Source organism: Cavia porcellus, unplaced genomic scaffold (genome assembly GCF_034190915.1).
Source record: "Cavia porcellus strain 051 isolate PalLab524CR breed Dunkin Hartley unplaced genomic scaffold, mCavPor4.1 scaffold_27, whole genome shotgun sequence".
In the NCBI taxonomy this organism is placed as follows: Eukaryota; Metazoa; Chordata; class Mammalia; order Rodentia; family Caviidae; genus Cavia; species Cavia porcellus.
The window spans coordinates 32,995,315-33,017,382 of record NW_026947510.1 but is presented as its reverse complement, the minus strand read 5'-3'; the positions used below and the strand labels follow the sequence as shown (position 1 = coordinate 33,017,382).

At 36.8% G+C, this 22,068-nt stretch overlaps 1 protein-coding gene across 6 annotated transcripts in view; it reads left to right on the top strand.

Moving 5' to 3' along the window:
* The window catches only part of Rimklb (ribosomal modification protein rimK like family member B), a 66,070-nt gene that overhangs the window by 43,554 nt on the left and 448 nt on the right, over positions 1 to 22,068 (top strand). For 3 of the 6 annotated variants that reach the window (XM_063238148.1, XM_063238147.1, XM_063238149.1), the window contains exon 6: positions 13,585 to 21,013. In XM_063238148.1, the coding sequence (XP_063094218.1) occupies positions 13,585 to 14,048 (464 nt within the window). In that variant the 3' untranslated portion in view covers positions 14,049 to 21,013. The remainder of the gene's footprint in view (positions 1 to 13,584; positions 21,014 to 22,068) is intronic. The other 3 variants (XM_063238151.1, XM_063238152.1, XM_063238150.1) reach the window with 3 other exon arrangements.

The following is a 22,068-nucleotide window of genomic DNA, read 5'->3' as shown; positions in this document are numbered from 1 at the left end:
TCCATATAGGTATTTACTATATCTAAACAAAGTAGTTATACTGTGTACTACCTAGTTTCTGGCATCTGGTTTGTGAGGGAAGTCTTATATCACTTGCAAATAAGGAAGCACTGCATATATTGTATATCAGATCAAGTCAGATCTTAGTCACAGTCCCTCAATAGCCTCCCATTTCAATTACAGAAAAATACAGATTTGTTCAGTAGTTACCAGAGCCTAGGTGATTTTACCCTTAGTCATCTCAGGTCTGCAACTGTGTGAGTGAATAGCAAAAAAAAAAAAAAAAAAAAAAAAAAAATTTTTTTTTTTCTTCATGTTTTGTTTTATGTTTTAAGGCAAGATCTCACTGTGTAATTCAGGCCTGCCTTAAATTCGCCATGTAGCCCAGGGTATCCTCAAACTTGCGGTGATCCTTCTGCCTCAGCCTTCTGAGTGTTGACATGATAGATATGTGCCACCATATCTGGCAAAACTATTGTTTTTTAAATTTCTGTTTTTTTTTGTGTGGGGGGGGGTACCATGGATTGAACTCAGGACCTTGGACTTGCGAGACAGATGGTTATGCTGCTGAGTTAGCCCCAGTATTACGGTGATTAAATATACAGATCACTATGGGGAATGTAGTATGATTCCATTTATATAAAACTTAAATATATGCAAAACTAAACAATACACTGTTGGAAATACAGTTACAGTGTACCAATAATGGAAAAGCAATATATTGATAAGCATCAGATTCAATAATCGTAGCTTACTACTGAAAATGTAGGATATAGCAGGAGCATGTAGTGAATTTGAAAGATACAAATTATAAAACTTTAATTTCTACTCTTAAGATGATTTTTTTCCTCCCTGAGTTCTTCATGTATGTTTATATTTTTCCATTGTAACACATGGTACTTATTATTTTTAAGAAAACTGAAAGGCATCTTATCATTTCTGGCTCATCTTTATGGTTTTCCTACACTAAAAATTAATAGGTACTTTTGTACTTTAAGCAAAAGGAACTAACAAAGTAATTGAATTTCTTATTTTTAAAAGTAATACTTTTATTAAAAAGTTTAATTTCAGATCACTGAGGTTTACAAAAAAGTATAAGGAATAATATAAAGGAATTACTTTGCACTCTTTTTTTTTTTTTTTTTTTTGGTACCGGGCATCGAACTCACGACTGCCTGCTTGCAAGGCAGGCGCTTATGCTGCTGAACTAAACCTCCAGCCCTACTTTGCATTCTTTAATCAACTTGAGAAATTGTCAGTATAGTTATCTGTTTGCTTTCTCTGATCATTTTCTTCTCTTCTTCCCAAATTCAGAACTGAGTATTTATTTTTCCTAGATATTCTTTTAGTATTCTTGTCTGTATTCCTAAACAAGATACTATTTTGAGTATTACAAAACTTTATACAAAGTACCAGGGAGATAGCTCAGCGGTACAACACCTGCCTGGCAAGCATGAAGTCATGAGTTTGATTCCTGGTACCTAAACAACAACAACAAAAAACCCTCAATTTATTTGTAATCTATACTTACTGCCCCCACGTAATAACTTTGTGAGATACATTCATGTAAATGTGTTACAGTAAATAGTTGATTTGTTTCCACTGTTGGATGCTCTCACACTAGTTGTTTCTACTTGGGAGCTTTTTATAAACAATGTTACTGTAAAACAACAACATCAACAAAATTACTACTCCCACTAATGTTGCTGCTGCTGCTGCTTCTTACCTCTCTTCTTCCCCTTCTTCCTTCCTCCCTCCTTTCACTTCTTCTTGTCTTCATCTTGGTTTTGTTTTCTTCCCAATAGTATTTTAAGGCTATTGAAACACTATGAAAGTCCCATTCCTAGAAGTGTGACTAACTGGAAATGGAATTCTGTGTCATAGTCCATTATACGACTACAATTTGGGTATAGGGGCAGGGATGTAGCTCTAGTATATGCTTCGCATACTTGAAGCGTTGGGTTCTAATTCCAGGACTAAAACCCATAAAAACAAAACTGGAACATGATGAGCATAATTTCCAGTTGTTTGAGTACCAGAGTTGGTATTACTGGATCTAAAATAAATGTTTAGTTTTATTAGAGGTGACCAAATAACTTTTTTTGGTACCAGGGATTGAATTCATGACCCCGGTCTTGACAGGCAGTATATCCTGTCACTGAGCTATATCCCCAACTCTCAAATAACTTTTAAAAACAGGCTATAACTCGGGGCGGGGGAGGGGGGCAGGGCGGCAGGGCATCCCAGGCTGGTCTTGAACTGGCTGCAGTTCTCCTGTCTCAGCCTCCCAAGCACTGGAATTACAGGCTTATGTTACTATGCAGTTCTTTTCATTTTAACATGTAGCATGTTAAATTGTTGTGTTTTCCTACCTTCCTGTCTGCATTATTATTGGTTTTGTTAAATTTTTTTTTGTCTTGCCGAAAGGTTTTTCCTCTTGAACTACTGTTTCTTTTCTTTTCTTTTTTTTGCGGTACTGGGGATCAAACTCACAACATTGCACTTGTTAGGCAGGCGCTTATGCCACTGAGCTAAATCCCCAGCAAACTACTGTTTCTTGTTAGTACAATATGACAGCATAAGATGGCAAAGGATTTCATCATGCTACTCAGAATGGCCTGCAATTTAACATCAATGGGTTGTTGTTTTGTTTGGCTTGTTGATTTTGTAGGATTTTTTTTTTTAATTGGTTTCCAGGGATCAAACTCACGACCACGTGCTTGCAAGGTAGGCACTTATGCCGCTGAGATAAATTCCCAGATTTTGTAAGATTTTTAACATTTTGCCAAGCTGGCATGAAATTACTTCATACTGTCATATTAATATGTGTTTCTGTTTATGTTCTTTATCAACCTTAATTTTTCTGGAATTATATCTCAGATATTTGATAGAGCCCTGTCTTGCTTATCAGAATTGAAGGCCCTCATTATTCATTTCAGTAAAAAAAGTATATTATTAACAAAAAATAGCAACTGATATCACTTTAATGTTAGTACTATACTATTGTATTATGTCTCTAAACTTCTTTAATCTTTGCAGTGTCTCTATAGAATAGATACTTTTTTTTGGCTTTTTTTTTTTTTTTTTTTCGTTTTTATCAGTACCAGGGATCAAACTCACGACTGCCTGCTTTCAAGGCAGGTGCTTATGCCGCTGAGCTAAATCCCCAGCCCCAGATAGATACTTGTATTACTTTCATTTTGTAAGTGATGAAACCAACTATTGGGCTTCAGAGCTGACTTTTTTTTTATTGGTACCCCGGGGATCAAACTCACGACCACCTGCTTGCAAGGTGGGTGCTTAAATCCCCAGCCCCAGAGCTGAACTTTTAACAATTCTACCAGCTCTTGAATACCTTGACTTCCAATGTGGGGAAGATTACACAGAAGCTGTGCAGATGTTATCCAGGTTTTCAAATGAATGTCATGATTTTAACTTTTTTTTTTTTTAAACTGTTAGGAGCTGTTTATTAGCTATAATATGTTATACTCAGCCATACACACATCTGACAGTCAATTAAATGTTAGCTGACTATTGTTATTCAAAGAAATCAACTGTCTTTAACTTCCTATTGTTTTGGAGTTTCAGAGTTGGTATTGTTGACTCAAAATTGTGTTTACTTTTATGAGAAATGACTAACTTCATAGAAGCTATAACTCTATTTTATTTTATGCTTTTTGAAATAGAGTCTCTATGTCATTCAGACTGGCTTTGAACTTATGTAGCCTAGGCTCTTCCTACCTCAGCTTCCCAAGTGCTGAGATTACAGGCAGGTGCCACCACACCCAGCACTATTTGCATTTTAACATGTAACACGTTAAAATATTCTATTTTGCTGTCTTCCTCTCAGCACTGTTACTGGTTTTGTTATATTTTTTTCCAACAAAGAGTTAAATGATATTTCATTATTACTTTAATTTGTATTTTCATTATATGTAAATTGTTTTGTCTTGTTAGTATAGCATTTTTGACTAGTAACTACTAAATACCAGTAGACTCCCCCTCCTCCAAAATCTCATTTTTAAAAACTGCTACCTTGCTGGGTGTGGTACGCACTCCTGTAATACCAGCACTCAGGTGGCTGAGGCTGGAGGATCTTTGCAAGTTTGAGACCAGTCTGGGCTACAAAGTCAGCGCGTGGACAGCCTGAGCTACATAACGAAACCCTGTCTCAAAAGACCAAAAGAAAACAAAAAAACCACTATGCAATGCCCAGGTTTCCCCCCAGTTGAGAACTACTTCTTTAGAACTTCAATATAATGCTAAATAATAATCCTTGCAATTCTGTTTAGTTTTGGATTTTCATTAAATTAGATTGTGTTTTGTTCTTTAGGATATTTAAGAAGATTCATACTGTTATAGATTTTTTACTTGAGATGTTTAATTAGTCCCATTTTTAGCTTATTTATTTATTTATTGTACTAGGGATCAAACTCATGACCTTGCATTTATCAGGCAGGCACTCAAGTTATTGAGCTAAATCCCAGGCCCAGCATCCTTCTCTCCTTCATATGTGGGTTTTTTCCCTTTTAGTTTCTTAATATAATGGATTATGTTGATTTAGTTTAGATGGAAGACACATTTTTAAAGTACCCTTGAAGTTCTAAAATGTGTCTCTGTGTTGATACTGGCTTGTTTTGGTGTTTTAAAGAATGATTTGTTTTAGTTTTTAAGTATTTTATTCAAAACAGTTGCATCTGTTTTCATAAGTAAGATTGATCCATAATGTTATTTTTAAAAACTTTCTCACATTGGATGGTAAGATTATGCTGACTTTATTTCATGTTTTCATTTAACATACTAGAGAACTTTTGATCTTCTTACTACATTCTATATGGGTGAAGTAATGTTGTAGCTTAACTGCCAGTGCCTTAGGATGTAGCACATATACTTGGGACCCCAGTAGAGCCTGCTGGCTGGAGCCTAGCTTTTCTAGAGGTAGACAGGCCCAGCCCAGACTTGAGATGACAGCTAGTGGGAAGACTGCCCTAGGAAGCCTCAGTTCCCAGCTCCAGTGTGATCCCCTGGCCAGGCCTCTTAGCTTCTTGGCCAGGACTGAAACATTTCCCATCCTTCCATTATGTGTATATTCTGAGGTATCTTCCAAGGCAACAACCTTGACGCTGTTGTTCCTTGCCTTCTAGCAGTCCCTTGTCTACCATCTATGCCATTTGAGGGTTTGAGTCCCTAACTTTTCAGTTGAAGCAAGAGGGTTTTGGGGTACCAATCACATGTCTTCCCACAAAGGATCAATGATTGCACAGGACAGTGGGGCTCCTGCACTGACTTAGTGAACTGTTGTATTGACCCCTTTTAGAAGAAAAAGGTAGACACATAATCCAACTCAACCAAAGCTAAAGAAAAAGAAAATGCTCACTCCTTGATGATGAGGAGGAGGAGATGGAAAAGTGCTGATGCTTTCCTTGTAGGCCTGCTATGCAGAAATGGAAGAGTTTGAGTATAAGGTATGGAAGGAATGTTGGAGGCTAATTTCATATTATGTGTTACCTGCCTGGGTAAGGAATAACAACTAACTACCTGCTGCATGGCCATAAGCCAACAGTAGCTCCTTTCAGGGCCACTGTAGGGAGCACCTTCCTGATGCACATAGAAACTGCCAACATCTGGAACCTCCTTGGTTTTATGCTTTCTCTTTTTTGGGAATCTTAATTGCGCTCAGGCCAAATATATATTCGATGGCCACTCTATATGGCAAAAGGTGGGTCTTTTTAGGTGTTCTTCTGAGGTGCAGGGCTTTGCTTCAGCTTCTCTTGGTTCTTCCACATTGTTTAGAGAAAGTCTCTTTCAAACTGGACTATGGAGGAATTGTTCTACTGATTATGAAAAGCTTTATAACCCCCCCACCCCCCGTCCATCTTATTTTAAGGAGGAAAAAAAAAAAAAAAACTAAAACAATTTCAAAACCAGGGCAACAGTGGTACATACATTGCACATTTATGAACCCTGGCTTTATCTTTCTCCTGTTGGTTCCTGCATTCTTGGCTCATCTGCCTTTCCACTGTCTGTGTTTTGGGCATTTTTGCTGTCACTATGGCGCAGTAGGACTGGCTTGCTACTCCTGCCAGTGGACGGAAGCAATGGTATTCTTGGAACTTGTCTTTGGCATTATTTCCACCTTGCACTCACTGTTGCTGATGGCTCTGTCAAGCCACCACAGTGGACCAGATGGGCTGGCTGTTTTCATCATGCCAGTGACGCACATCAGTGGAGCTTTTCAGATTGCTGATGGGTGCTTTCCTGGAAGTTTTGACATATGATCCAAATCACATCAGATTTTTCACATCCTAGTGATAGCAGCAGTACTTACATGTTCACTTTTATCAGGTCTCTAACCTTCAAGATTTCTGCTGTGACCTTTTATTATAGATAGGCCCGTCCAGCCTGGGCATCTTAGTGAGATCTTGTCCCAAAGTAAGAAAGGGATGGTGAAGGCAAAAAAAAAGAAGGAGGAAGGAAGGAAGATTTTTATTACTTTATACATTAACTATGTTACATATTTTTATATGCAGCTCGAATTCTTCATTCAGCTGGCTGAGGCAGGCTAAAAGATTGGACGTGTGTGGAAAGTGGCTTTACTGATACTCTATTCTCTGAGCCTTTCCATCTTAGGGGTAGAGGTAGAACTTCTCAAGTGCTTTAAAACATAACTTCTTTGCTGAAATAAGAGGAGAACACCAGGGATATAACGGTGGCATAGCATCTCCCTGGCAAGTGCAAGGTCATGAGTTTGATTGCTGGTTAAACCCCCCCCCCAAAAAAAAAAAAAAAAAAAAAAGTGTTGAAGTAAGAAGAAGCTGAGTTGTCTAAGAGAAGCTACCACATACTTTCACAGCCACGGGGCAATAAACTTACCATTTCTGTCCACTGGCTGAGGAGGGTAGGGTTGATCAACAAAACCATTCTCTTCTCAGCAGTCAGTTACCATTCTTAGCAAGGTGACCACTGTTCCCTCACAGAGTCAATGCTTTAAAAGTCATGTTGAGATTTTTAACCTGTCCTTCAGCCATTTGGGGGAAAAATACATAGAGAGTAGGATTCTTCAGAGATTCTGTTCTTGTTTCAGAAGAAATTGTCCTTGCATTAGCTCCACTTACTTTGTAACCTGATTTATATTAGGGCATTCATTTAGAGGTAGGGTACTAGAAATTAAAACTCAGGACCTTGGACTTACGTCATTGAGCTATATCCCTGGCCGAGGATATTCATTTTTGTAGTAGACTTGAAAAACAATTCTGACCTGATGCCATTGTTCTAGAGCCTAGATCTGCTTACCAGGTGGAAAAATAAAGCCACCAATCTCTACATTTGACTGATCATGGAGATGGCTTGGCCAGTCATAGAGATGTCCCCAAGCTTTAAGTAAATTGAGTTTTAAGTTGTTATTTTAAAAATTTCTTTATTATTTTGAAGGTAGTAAAATATACAAGAACAAGACAGAACAAAGCCAACTGAGACAGTGCAGTGAAATTGGTATAGAACTTGACATCAGGTTATTGGGATAACAGTAATTGGTACCATAGTATATCTCGTAATCTTCACAATAGTTCTTTCAGGTATAGCAAAATCAAATGAAATACAGAACATTGTAGAACTTACCAAAACAATATTGAATAGAGCAATACAATTAATCATAAAGCAAAACAGTGATAACAGTATTTGCCTTCAAAGAGATGGTAGAATGAAATCTACTATATTGCATATGGTAAATCTCCCAAGAGATACTCAGATTTCTGGCTCCCATTTGCTAACAGGGTGGGGTAGGGAATGTTTGATTCTTAGCCCACGCGTGCTGGTAGGCTTATGGCTCCTTACCAAGGAGGTGACTTGGTTTCCCAGCACCCTAAGTTCCAACGTGCTGTGAATCTCGGGGAACGCTGTGTGGTTCTCTCCCTGGGATGGCTTAACTTTTGTTTTATTGTGGCAGAGTAGTATAAATTTTAAATGGGGAAAGATTTAATATTTAATACTAGCCTTAAAAAGAAACTTGCTATCATTGTTAGATTCCCCTCCCACCACCAGGAATTGAATTCGTGGTTTCACATATCTAAGCATATGCTTTACACTGAGCTGTCTCACCAGCCCTGCTGTGCGTCCTAATACCAAGACTATGATGATATCAAAAGAAAATACTGAAAACAAACAAAAACAATTCAAATAGCAATGAATACATCTAGTCTTGGTACTTTAGGAAGATAAAGAGTTATTCACCTTCCTACTCTGTTCTGTAATAATCAGCATGTTAGTTTGTCCTTTCTCAGGTCAGTTTTGAAAGCATTATTATTTGTTTTGGGATTATCCATTTATATTTTGGTTTCATATTTTTGGGGCTAGTTTCATGAGGTATTTGCATGTGCTGCTTTTTTGTTATCTATGATTTTGTCCTTAATCTTGTTAAATAGCTTTGATTTTTTTTTTTTTAAAATCCTTTTTTTTCCTGTTGACTTCAGTTTTGTTATTAAATATCTGTTCCGAGGTTATATATATTTTTCTAAGAACAATTCAGATTTCAAAGCAGATGTTTCATGTTAAACATTATCCTTGGATTTACAGTGGGGGAAAGTTTTTTGTTGTTGTTTTTTTTGAGACGGGGTCTCACTGTGCAGTTCAGGCTGGCCTTGAGCTTACTTTGTAGCCCTGGCTGGTCTCGAGCTTGGCAACAATCCTCCCACCTCAGCCTCCCAAGTGCTGGGATTACAGGTGTGAGCCACTATGCCCGGCTTTGGGGGAAAGTTTTGGATGGCAGCATTTTTCTCCTACAGATGGTTCTGTGTGTGTGTGTGTGTGTGTGTGTGTGTGTGTGTGTGTGTGTGTGTGTATTTTCCTCTTCAAGGGGATCAGCTTTATAGGTTCTATGTAGTTACTATTAAACTATACTACTGGTTACTTTGGCTGTCACTAATTTTCTTGAATTATTATCAGAAAATAAGGCCTATAAAGTCTTAGTTAAAGTTTTGGGCAGGTAGTGTGGCCCAGAGGCAGAGCACTTGCCTCCTATGAGAGAAGTCCTAGGTTCGTTCAGTCCCCAGCACTGAAAAAAAGGTAAGGTTTTTGCTGTGGCCAGACACATGATTATTTATTATTATATTTAACAGAGGGAAAAAACTTGTATGTAGGTATATAATCTAGTCCAGAGATAAGAGGCTATGAAATTGTTTTGCCTTATCCACTATCTCTTTATCTACTTTATTTAGATTTCAGATTTCTAAAATCATGTTTAATCTGTCATAAATACTTTGTAGCTAAATTTTAGGTATTTATTTAGTCTTACTGAGACTTTGTGTACAGGGGATTGAATTACACACAGCCTTACACATGCTAGGTAAACATTCTATCACTGAGCTAAGTCCCCAGATCTTTTTATTTTATAGCAGAGGCTGGCCTGGTACTAGGGATCCTCTGACCTCAGCCTGCAGAATAGCTGGGATTACTGATGTGAAACACTCAGCCCTACAATCATTCATTAGTTTCGGTTTGAATCTAGATTTGGATTTCTCTTGTTGTATCTCTGTTTCAGCTTAACACTAACCATTCTAGGTCTTCTTTTTCATGCATATAAAATGACCTAGATTGAAAAATTCGTTTTTCACCATTGTTTACTCCCTATTTTCATCTGAGATTGCCTGTTCTGACTAGGAATGTGGCAGCTACCCTTATAGATCTTTCTCTCTGAACTGAGAGTGGTATCTAGGCTGAGATAAGTTATATGGTAAGAGTCTAGTGTCAACTCAGTTATCTTGAAAATTGTTGCAGTTAAGGGCCAAATTTACTCAAATTTTTTTCCTTTGTAGGTAGTTTATTCTTTTTTTTTTTCCCCCCTTGGTACTGGGGATCCAACTCATGACCTGGCACTTGCCTGGAAAGCACTTGTCCCACTGAGCTTACCCTCTGGTGGTAATTTATTCTTCTTTTTTTTTTTAAAATCGGTACTGGCAGAATCGAACTCGCGACCACCTGCTTGCAAGGCAGGTGCTTATGCCTCTGAGCTAAATCCCCAGCCCCAGTAATTTATTCTTAATAAGATGTTTTTGTGGTACTGGAAATGCATCCCAGAGCTTTTGTACTGAATGACATCTCTAGCCTTTTATATTTTAAGACACGGTCTTGCTAAGTTGCCCAGGCTGGGCTCGAACTGAGGTTTTCGTTCTAGCACCTAAGAGTACTGGGATTACAGGTGTATACTGCCGCATTTAGCCTTTTCTTTTCTTTTCTTTTCTTCTTGTTTTATGGAGATCAAATTTTTTTTCCAGATACTTTCAGTTACATGTCATTTTTTTTCGCTCTAACTTTGATTTTTTTTTTTTTTTTGGTCTTTTTCGTTTTTATCGGTACCAGGGATTGAACCTTACGACTGCCTGCTTGCAAGGCAGGCGCTTACGCTGCTGAGCTAAATCCCCAACCCCTTCTAACTTTGATTTTAATAAGTTTTAATAGGCAGATTGATTTTCCTACAATTTGAGGAAAACCTTTTTTTGTTGCATGCCTTTCATCTGCTAGTTTCCTTTTCTTTGAGAATTTTTTGATTCAGTTTTCAGATATTTTTTTTTAAATTATGATTTCATCTAACACTTCATGTTGAAATAATTTTGATGTTTGATTTTCTTAATTAAATCTTAAAAATGACTGTCCTCAGTTTCTTAACTGAGTTTTTTAGTTGGGTAATCATGTTTTTGTTTTACATTTCAGTCTTTTTGTGTTGAGATCTACTCTTCTTTTACCAGGGATCGAACTCATGACTGTACTTGCAAGGCAGGCACTTATGCCACTGAGCTAAATCCCCAATTTGACTCCTCTTCTTCTTCTTCTTTTTTTTGGGTACTAGGGATTAAACTCAAGAACTTGTGCTAGGCAGGCGCTCAACACAGCTGAGCTAAATCCCCAGCCCCCCATGACTCTGCTTTAAAGTGTTCTTTTTTCCCCCTGTTTCTTTTTTTATTCATTTTTGGTCAGTACCGGTGATCAAACTCACGACTGCGTGCTTACAAGGCAGGCACTTATGCCACTGAGCTAAATCCCACTGAGCTGTTTTGTTTGAGATAAGATCTCATGATTTAGTTCAAACTGGCCTCAGACTTATAGTGGTCCTTCTGCCTGAGCCTCATGGGTGCTGGGGTTCCTGGCATATAGTACGATGTCCAGCATGTTCTTACTTCCTCCATTCAAGTGGTAGTTAGATTTTTGTCTTGTGGTTACATCAAGGCTCACTCAGCTCAATCAGACCTGGGTGTTCGGAGCATTCCATATGTCTTCAGGCCAGCAGATGTCAGAGCCTTCCCTCCATATTCAGCTGTCCTGCTTATTTACTTTTGGACCTCTCTGTGGTCAAATGCAGCAGACACACTTACCCTGGGAGCTGTACTATGTGGATCTATAGAGCTGTCTCATGTAAACTCTTAATTCAGCTTCATGAAGCTAGGCTCCAAGTGAGAATTCTTCCTATCAGCTACTAGTAAAGACCAATGCTTCACCCATATTCTGCTAGTTACCTAAAGACTTTTTTTTTCTTTTTCCCAGTATGTTTGAGATAAGGATTCACTATGAAGTATGAAGTTCATGTTGGCCTCCAACTCACAGTGATCCCCCTGTGAGGATCACTGTGAGTTGGAGGCCAACTTGCTTGACCTCCTACTTGCTTGACCTCCCAAGTACTGGGATTACAGGTGTTTACTACACTCCTAGCCTTTGTTTTTTCTTAAGAGTGGCAAATAAATTGGAGGAGGGGCTATCAAGGAAAAGAACTATATTCAGATCACCATTTTCCAAGACACTCTACCATTCTTTTGGTCCTTATTTTGCATCTTTGTTTTATTTATTTATTTATTGGGAGTCAGCCTCAGGACCTTGTACTTGCTAGGTGAGCACTGTGCCGCTGAACTATACCCCAGCCCATCTTTGTTATTTTTGTCAATAAAAATATCAGTAACATTTGCCATACGTAAAGTAAAATGACCTAATCATACTCTATAAAAATTATTCAGTAAACCCTCTGTATCTTCAGATTCTGCCTCCAGAGAGTAATCAACAGATTAAAAACACTTTTTAAAAAAAGTTCCAAAAAGCAAACCTTGAACTTGCCATACACCAAGCACTGTGCTGAATCTGTGTTGGCAAAGTTACTGTAACCTTCCACTGTCTTACATCTCCTCAGTATTTCTCCACCAGCATGCACTGTTTGACCATTGTTCTCCAGCAGTCTCCTTTGTGTACTGTATAATCAAGTCTACAGTGGTGATTGGCTTGCATCTGTACCAGACATTCACAGGCCTTGTTGTTATTTCTAGACATTATAAGTACTTTTTATATTGTTTGCATTGTATTAGATATTATAAGTAATCTAGAGATCCGAAGTATATAAGAAGTCCAGATGTTTAATGGTGCACACCTGGAATGCCAGCATTCAGGATGCCTAGGCAAGAGGGTTGCTGTGTTTGAAGCCAGCTCAAAATACATAGTGAGACCCTATCTCAAAAGAAAGAAAAATATGTAGGAGGATGTGTGTAGCTAATATACAAATACTACTATACCATTTTGTATAAATAATTTCAGCATTTTCAGATTCTGATACTTGTGGGAATTCTAGAGCTCACTCCCTTGTATATCCCAAGGGATGAGGGGCAACTGCATTTGGTCTATATTATTATAAGATGGGCTTCAGAAAAAGTTTAATAGTTTGCAAGTAAGCTGGGCATGGTGGTGCATGCCTGTAATCCCAGCACTTTGGAAGGTTGAGGTAGGAGAATTGCAAACCTGGTTAATTTAGTGACTTGGCAAGATCCTATCTCAAAATTAATAACAATAATAATAATAACCTGCCTGTTTATTAGTAGTTCAGACTTATGACCTGCCACTTGAATTTATAATCCGTCTTTTTTTATACAGTACACTTTGTTTATACAGTACTGTAATTTTTGCTGGTTGTTTTGTATAAATACTGTACTGTAGTTTTATGTTTTGTTATGCATTATAGTACTGTATGTAGGAATTATGCAAATAAGAGAAAAGCCATGAAGTTAGAGTTTACTTTCATTATTTATTTTTCTGAATATTATAATGTATGTACTATAGTAGGGTGTGGTCGCACATGTCTATAATCCTAGCATTTGGGAGGCTGAGGCAGGAGGATCACTGTGAATTCAATGGTGAAGCCTTGTCTCAAAAAGAGGGAAAAAAAGGTAATATATGTACTATATGTACTTCTTCATCTAGTAACCATTTTAACAACCTAGTTGTGAGAATAGAACTCCGTTGTTAAATATGGAATGTCTTTACTAATAAATGGGCTAGAGATGTAGCTAAGTAGGAAGCCTCTGGGTTTAATCCCCAGTCCCACAAAAATACTAAATTATTGATTCTTTGAGAGACTATGTAGGTATACAATCCTTGGTGAAAGGAAAAAAAAAAAAAATCCCTAAAGAAGAAAATGTACGTGTCAAAATCCCAATTTTACACTAGAATAAATAGCAAATTTTCTTTCGATTTTTAAGAGATTTGTTTTGGAGACCAACTTTAATTTTGCTCTAAAGTTTCTCAGCTTTTTACCTTGTTACCTTGTTTTTCTTTTACCAGGTGGTGTGGGGATGATGTGCTCATTGAGTGAGCAAGGGAAGCAGCTAGCTATCCAGGTGTCCAATATCCTGGGAATGGATGTGTGTGGCATTGACCTGTTGATGAAAGATGACGGCTCCTTCTGTGTCTGCGAGGCCAATGCAAATGTAGGTTTCATCGCCTTTGATAAGGCTTGTAATCTAGATGTAGCTGGTATCATAGCGGACTATGCCGCCTCCCTTCTGCCCTCTGGCCGGCTCACCCGGCGTATGTCCCTGCTCTCCGTGGTGTCCACAGCCAGTGAAACTAGTGAGCCGGAGTTGGGTCCCCCCGCCATCACTGCTGTCGACAACATGAGCGCAAGTTCCAGCTCAGTCGACAGCGACCCTGAAAGCACGGAGCGAGAGCTGCTCACCAAGCTCCCAGGGGGCCTGTTCAACATGAACCAGCTGCTAGCCAATGAAATCAAACTCCTAGTGGAGTGACTCCGCCAATCAATAATTAACCAACAAAAACCCTTGTAAAATTTTCTTTTCAGTTCTTTTTTTCTTTTTCTTTTCTTTTCTTTTTTTTTTTTTTTAACCAACTTGCAATGCTGTTCATGGAAGGTGCTTGGGAGGATGATAGAAAATCTGTAAGATCAGTTGGAGGGAAGAGGAGGGAAATAAATGAGACCTGGTAGTACACATACTGACTTTTCATTTACAGAAGCTACAAAGAGGCAGAAGTGGTGATATAAAAAAACAGTCAGGCTCTCATAGTTATCTTTTAAATTACTATAAAATTTGTATGCTCTCAGGCCATGCCATGAGGAGCATGAACATTTTGTTCATGTCCCTTGCTTTGTCTTTATATGAAACAATGTTTTGGTACAAATACCTGATGTATTGTGAAATTTATAAAGAGTGGGGGAAACATCTACCTAAATAATAGAAATTTTTATGAACAAATCTGAAAATTCTGACATCTCACTGTTAGCTAGCAGCTTTAGTTCATAGTAGTTTGTGAAATCTCAAGGGACTCTTATTGGGATTTCTCATTTTCATGTTTTTCTTTTAATTTGGGTGGCACAACAAAGTGAATATAACCCAATAAAAGCTTTTTAATGACAAAATGGGCATGTTTGCATGATGAAAGGAAATGAACAGTATTGCAATGTCTGGTATACAAAATAACATTTACTCAATGTAGATAAAGTTACACTAGTTTAAAATATGTGGATTGATTGTATTTGTTAGTGTTTTAGTCTTTTTTGAAAGATATATGCTCTGTTAATGTTGCATTTTTTTTAATACATGCTAGTCTAACATTCCCTGCTCTATGCCTGCATCTTTAACAATGGCCAAAGTGAGAAATATGCTACCTTTTTGTTAACAAGACACTGACTTGAAACGTGTACATTTGAAGCCTTTTCTTTTTTTCTTTTGGTGGTTGGACATTTAAAGAATAAGGTCAAGGAAAAATATTTTTAGGGGGCAGATCAAGGGCCTATAACTTCTGAAGCATAAAACTGAATTTGTTTTTAATGCCAGCATTATGTATTTGCATTTTTCATGTTTTACAAGGGAGTATATATATGTGTGTGTGTGTGTTTGTGTGTGTGTGTGTGTGTGTGTGTGTGTGTGTGTATGCACGCATGCATGTATATGTGTTTTGCTTTTTGTTTATACCAGCCAAACAAAAAAGATAGAGTCTAGAGAATAGAGCATGATAGGAAACAGTTTTTTATTTTAAAAAGCAGATGAGTTGTTTTCATGACTTAGACTCCTCTGGGGTAGACATAGTTATCTGAAGATATAAGGAGAATAGATGTTTCTTAGGCTCTTTTGTATATATGTATGTTTGATTTATTTTTTGTTTGCTTTTAGACTGTTCAGTGTATGATTTATTCAAGGCCATATGCTGTCCTTCAGTACTTATGGCTGTAGATTTTCTTTCTCCTCATAGAATTTGGGGTGGGTGGACTTGTTTTTGATTTGGGAGTTTATTTAGCAGTATTGAGTCTCATAGCCCTACTTTTAAGCCTTCAATACTGACCACTCTTTATATTCCTTTATTTTCTGAATGTATAAAAGCCCCCAAACTGCATATGAGCCTTTAAAACATGGATAGTAACTATCCCAATACTGGGTTTGGAAGGCATGTTAAGAAATGAAGGTACTACAGAGCTCAACATAATTTTTTAAGCAGCAAGTTTCGTCTCCCTACAAATCCTCTGAAGCTTTTATCCAAGCCCTTTCTTGCCTCTCCAGTGCTATTTTCCTTCAGATGGACCTAAACATAATTTCTTGGACACTACTACATAGAGACTTCGAGGCAATAATAAAAGATAATACTAACCTGCTCTGACAGAGGTTTGATCATGCTTGTACAGTTTCCCCCTCATTTAAAAAAGGAATGTAATAAAATTTGTTTTTTTCCCTATAGAATTAAGTAATATTAAAGTTGAGTGAAAGGTTGACTGTTGGAAAATAGAGTAGTACCTCTCTGTGCACTGTCTTATTTCACCTCAGAAAAAAAGATACAAAGAGGAGTTTCTAATTTATCTTCAGGATATTCTAATTGCATCTAAAAGAATGACTTGCACAAAGCTGTGGGGATCTCACACAGCACCTCTGACACATTAACAAAAAGAACAATACTTGGTACTTCTGTTGAATGACCATATTTTAGAAGGGTGCATACTATTTGGTTTAGGGAAATAAACAAAGAACTGCTTAAGCAAGCCATCATTCCTATGTTCTTGTAGAGATCATCTGATGCCACATATTATGATACATTTTACTTGAACAGTTATATATTACACACACACACACACACACACACACACACACACATATACACAGGTTAGTACACATTTAAAAACAAATAGAAGAACCTTTTTATTTAATTAAAACCTAATTTTGTGTTGGTGGAATAAAGGACCAAGAGAAATGTAGTTAGCTGCTTTTTAACTTTTATCAAATTAGATAACTATATAAGAAATATCTGAAATTATTTCACTTACATTTTTACTCAATTTATCCATCTTCTGTGCATTTACATTATATTGAAACATAGCTTTATCAACATGCTTGTGAATTTTACACTCACAAATTAAAGTGAGAAAGGTAGGGATGGTCATTTGAGACTTTCAAAACATGGGTATCTTCTTGAGTTCCCTCTAGAATTAAGGTAAAGATTAAGAACAATCACTCATTCTCAAAGAACTTAAAAGAAACAGCATTAAATATTTAAGTGGTAGTTGGATGTATTTACATAATTGTTTAATAACGTTTGTATAATCTTTATTATCATAAAATGTATTTATCAAATATGTGTAATCATTACCATGCCAAAATCTGAACACTGTAAATTTTTTGTATATTGTTAAAATTGTAACTCTAAATTGTATTTTTTAAATAATTCTTTCTGATATTGTTTTTATGTCACCCATGATGAAAACTGGACTTTCCTATCTATACATATGAACTATTCTATTTAAAAATTTTTAATAGCATTTTTTTCTTTTTTTGGTGCCTATACTTGTTTATTTCTGCTGGCTTTTCTCCAGTGAACTCTGAAATCTTTCTATATGTGCTCTCCTTAAGAAAAATATCCTGGAACATTAGAAAAATCCAACAAGAGACTTGCTTTCATCAAGCACTTTACCAGACTTTGAGAAAAGGTACTGAAGGCATTGAAAAAGTCATTGACTTTGAAAAATCATCTCTTTTTATCAAGAAGAAACCAATGGAAAAATAAATTCTCTTCATTCAGTGAACCCCCAGTTTGGGGTTTTGGGGCTTAGAGACATTGTGAAATCAAATCTTGTGTTACATTTTTCTCCTGGCTCGCTTTTTTTTGAGAAGGTTTATGGGCTATGTGGCTGGTGAGACACGATCCCCTCCTAAGAAAATGTAGGTGCTCAGACAGGTAACCTCTGCTGCTACTGTTTTTATTTGTTTGTTTGTTTAATTTTATTTAAAATTTGTTTTGTTGTACTAGGATTTTAAAAAATGTAATATATTGCAGGATTTATAACCAGGTTCACTGCTTTCTTTCTTTTTTCTTTCTTAAAAAAGTTTTATTTAACATAAAATTTAGGCACCTTTCAAGCTTGGATTTTGGAATGTTTCAGTAGTGGACAGAAATCTGCTGTTGGAATCTTCTAGTCTTTCAGGTTTAATTTGAAATGTTTTTAGTTTTGTTTTGGATTTTTGTGTGATTTTATTTCCTTTATATCTGTACCATTTTGCCATGCTGTTTTGGGGTGGCTGCCTAACTTTAGTGAAAAATTTTTTCTATATTAACGAAAGTTTGGCTTTTAAAGTTCCTTAATGCTTTACAGTTTGAAAATCGTTTTTAAAGAAATATTCTAACTGTTTGCACTGTTACTGTTCTTTGCCAGCCTTTTCAGGAGCCAAAAAAACCAAATACAAACAAACAAAAATATACCCAGAGAAAAAACTTTCCTTCTTCCCCCTTCCTGATGATGAGTGAGAAGTATTGAGAACTTTCGGGGTCAGTGCCCTTCTAAACTCCCCTTCCCCCATAATGCAGCTGTGTAATGAATGCTAAATGCAGCGGTTTGGATTCAGTCACAGCCCCAGCCTGCTGGCAGGTAATTTGACTCTTTCTTTTTCTTTCCGCCACAAGGCTAACTTAACTTTCTTTTATAAAAAATTGCCTTTCTTCTTGCACTATGAAGGCAACCATGGGTTTGTTATAACTCTCACTTTAAAAATGCATAAATATGTTCACCAAATAATTTGCTTGAGGAAGAGCTTCTGGCTATGAAGTTTGATTGGGATGAACTCAGGACTTTAGCCATTTAGATAATTCCATTCCTTGCATATATGTCTATAATTAAGTATTTCAGAGTTTGACTTTTGGCTTTGTTTTCATTTTGGGTTTGTTTGTTTCTTCCATTGTCCTACTCTGGCTTAAGCTTTTTCAGGGGTTGGTGTTCCGAATAAACAGTGAGCTCACAGTATAAAGACATCAATTAGGAGTTGACAGGTATGGAAAACCAGTTTTGAAAAAGTAAAATAGGTTCTAGGTTATATGTATGATACAAAGTCACTATAGTATTCAGTTGAGCTTAGCACTTCTCTTGTAACATAATTATAAAAATGAAAGGGAATGATGAAACATAGATTAATAGAATTCTCATTATTTAGGAGGAATACATCAGAACTGTCATTTTAGCATTTCTAAGACACTGTCAAAGAAATAAACATGAACACTTTTTGAGGTTATAAAATCATGACTTAAGCACTCAGAAATTATAGGTTTGAAGCAGATAAGGCAGTATTTCTGAAGTACAGCGTGTTTAAACAGATTAATATCATGACAATTAAATTAGTGGCAGGAGCAAGAATACAACTGTTCATTTGATAGCCTTCCTGTTAGTAAACTGGAAGAGTGGCTGTCCCAGTCCATCTGCCCCTTTCTGCTTTTTTTTTTGGTCTTAAACTATGACAGTAAAAATGCTGTATTTTATCATTTTGGGAGATGATCCTCTTTCTAGTAGATAAGATTTATGTGAAAGTAGTTGGGACTTTTTCAAACACATGCATCTGCATAATTTTATCCTGTGACTTTAAATGTCCTATCTAAAGTACTTTGTAGTCCCTGTGTCACTAGCAAATAGGAAATCCTGGCCATAGGTGCTGTTTTTAGTGTCATTAGCCCTGTTTTGTGCTTGATTTTTATAAGATAGGAACAGCACCTAAACACCTTTAGATAAAAGTAATTATCTGTCAAACTGAAATTTACTAATAAAAGAATCCCAGCTCTACTCCTGCAGAATAGATGATGTATATTCATGCTTATTCAGGAGACCTTTGTTCTCTTGCTGATAAGAATGGCCAAAGTTAGAATGTATAGAGTACGTGATTGCATAGGGCATTGGAGAGTTTAAAAAACCTTCCCTCTGCTGCCCACATTGAATACTACTGGTTTGTAAAGAATTATCTTACTTTCACATTTTACCATGTTCAGATTTATTAGGTGGACCTTATTTATATAGTATATATACCTGGCTGTTACTGTGGGGTTTGGGAACATGAGGGGTGGGGTGAACTGTTGTTGTTTTAGGTTTCAGTCAGACAGACATCCCTGTGCCCAGTTCCCAGAAGCACAGCAGGCCTGTAGGAGCATCCGTGGGAACGGCGCAGTCCTGACATCACCAACTTCTCCTGCTCAGGCTCATCCCATATACAGAGGTCAAAAGGGTGGGGTTTGAGATGGGGAAGGAATGAGAAAGTAGAAACAATATTGCAGTGCCACTGTTGACTAGCTTTTGGTGTTTGTGTCAGTGTTTGTATTATTTCTTGATATTTTTCAAAATTGTCAGAATTATGCATATATTAGTTTTGGGGTAAAGGTAGTTGGGAGGGTAGAACAAAAACAGCCATTACTGTTACTAATTAACTCATTACTACATACTGTCTCTTACTGGGTAATGTATAATAAGTTTGAAATGAAAAAAGTTGAAATGACAAAGAATGAGAATATAAATGAATCTTAGATTTTAATGAGCACGGAACATTTATGCTGTGCTATTGCCCAGTTCTTCTACAACTGCTGTGATATTTGTCATTCTGTCTTTTTCCCCCTGGTTTTTCTATATATGCATAAACGGTTTGAGGAAATGCACGTTCATGATTAGTGTCCTAAGAGACTTAATGAGTGTATCATTCACTTGAAAAAAAAAAATACTTGGTGCTTATGTGGGCATACAAATGCTACCCTATTTTAAATATAGGTGGCGTATGTGTTCGTGTTTTAATGTATTCAGAGCCATTGGGCAATAAGCAGTCCAGAACATTGAAAACTCAAGCAGGTAAAGCACCTAACACCCCTAGTTTCTAGAATTACTTTAAAAACCTTTATAATAATGCATCTTCCACAGTTTTTTGGGTAATCTCTGAACTTTAATTTTGCAGGAGTTGTAGACTTCCTATTAGAATCGCAAATTATATAAGTGTTGATAGATTGTAGGAGTAGGTAAAAAAAAGAAAACCATAACAGAGCAGGGATGACTCCTTGAGGTAGCAGCAGTTCCGTGTCCAGATCTTTCCACTTCTTTCCTTCCTTCCTTTTCCTTTTCAAAATTTTCCCAGCTTAGCATGAGCATTGATCATTGGTTGTTTTTGTTTTCCTTTTCTGTGATTGGGACTTTAGTTTCTGATTTTTTTTTTTTTTTGTGGTGGGGATATCTGGAAGAGACATGGAAAAGTTGCTGCACATATTTTTTTTTTCTGTTGAAATCTGAACAGTAAGCAAGAACTTTTTCTATATACCCTTCTGCTGCAGCAGAGAAATAAACTGGTAGGTGGCAGCAGAGGAAGGAATTCTTCAGATTGATGTCTACTGACAATCTACAGTGGAGTCCCAACAGCCAATAAAGTCAAGGAGGCGAAGTGGAAACAAGAATGAAATTGCTGGATTTTGACTTTGAATGGTAAGTTATTTGCAATTAATAATGCTTTTAATCTGATAGCAGTGTTACATGTTGCATGATTACATACTATGGCACATAATTATAAATCCCTAAGGTCTTTGCTGTAGGTTGAGTTTGTCTTAATCTGATATTTTACCATTCTTGACATCAACATGTCAATTGGGTGTTTTTGATTGTTTGGTACTAGGAATTGAACTCATGACCTTAAGTTTGCCAGGCAGGTTCTTATGACACAGAGCTAAATCCCTAGCCCCTATTTTACCATTCTTTACTTTGAAAAACAACGGATGAATACAGAATGAGTTTTTAAAATCCAGTATGTTGGTGACCTTTAGTGATGACAAAAGTTGTGTTCTACTCTAGAGTATAATACAATGAAAATTAATCAATTTTTAAAAAAGATTTACAAGACAAATACGCACTTAACCATTTTGTAAAATTAAGACTATTCCCTTTTTTGAAGGAATACTCATGGAACAACTAAATAATGTGACTTGAAAAAGACCCGGGGATAATATCTGTTCCACGGGCTCTTTTTTAATCCAATCCCATGTCCTTGTCACTGTGCATGTTCATCAGTTCCACTTGCTTGCCTGACTCCATTTCTCCCTTTTCTCTTTCCCTGTCTTTTGTTCCTCTAATCTCTAACCCGAGTCTGTCTGGATAGTTTTCTTTTTCTCTGAGCCCTTCTGAACTTACTTAGCCTAAATTACCATTTTTCATCTCAGCCTGCCGCTTGTGTTTGTCTCTGTCTTCCTGCTCTTCATCTGCTTCATCATTTGTGATTTTTGTATCATTATCTGTCTGGGCATCTATACTGCTTCACAAATGTAAGTCATAGTACCAGCATTATAATTCCTTACATTTTAGAATCTAGCAAGGCTGAATAAAAGACAGTAAGTGGTGTTTTGTACTCTACTCTAGAGTACAATAAAATGAAAATTAATCAATTTTTAAAAAAAGATTTACAAGGCAAATACGCACTTCAAAGTCTCCTAGAATGAGTTAACTGAATGACAAGAATACTAAATATCCTCTGAGTCCCAATCAGAGTG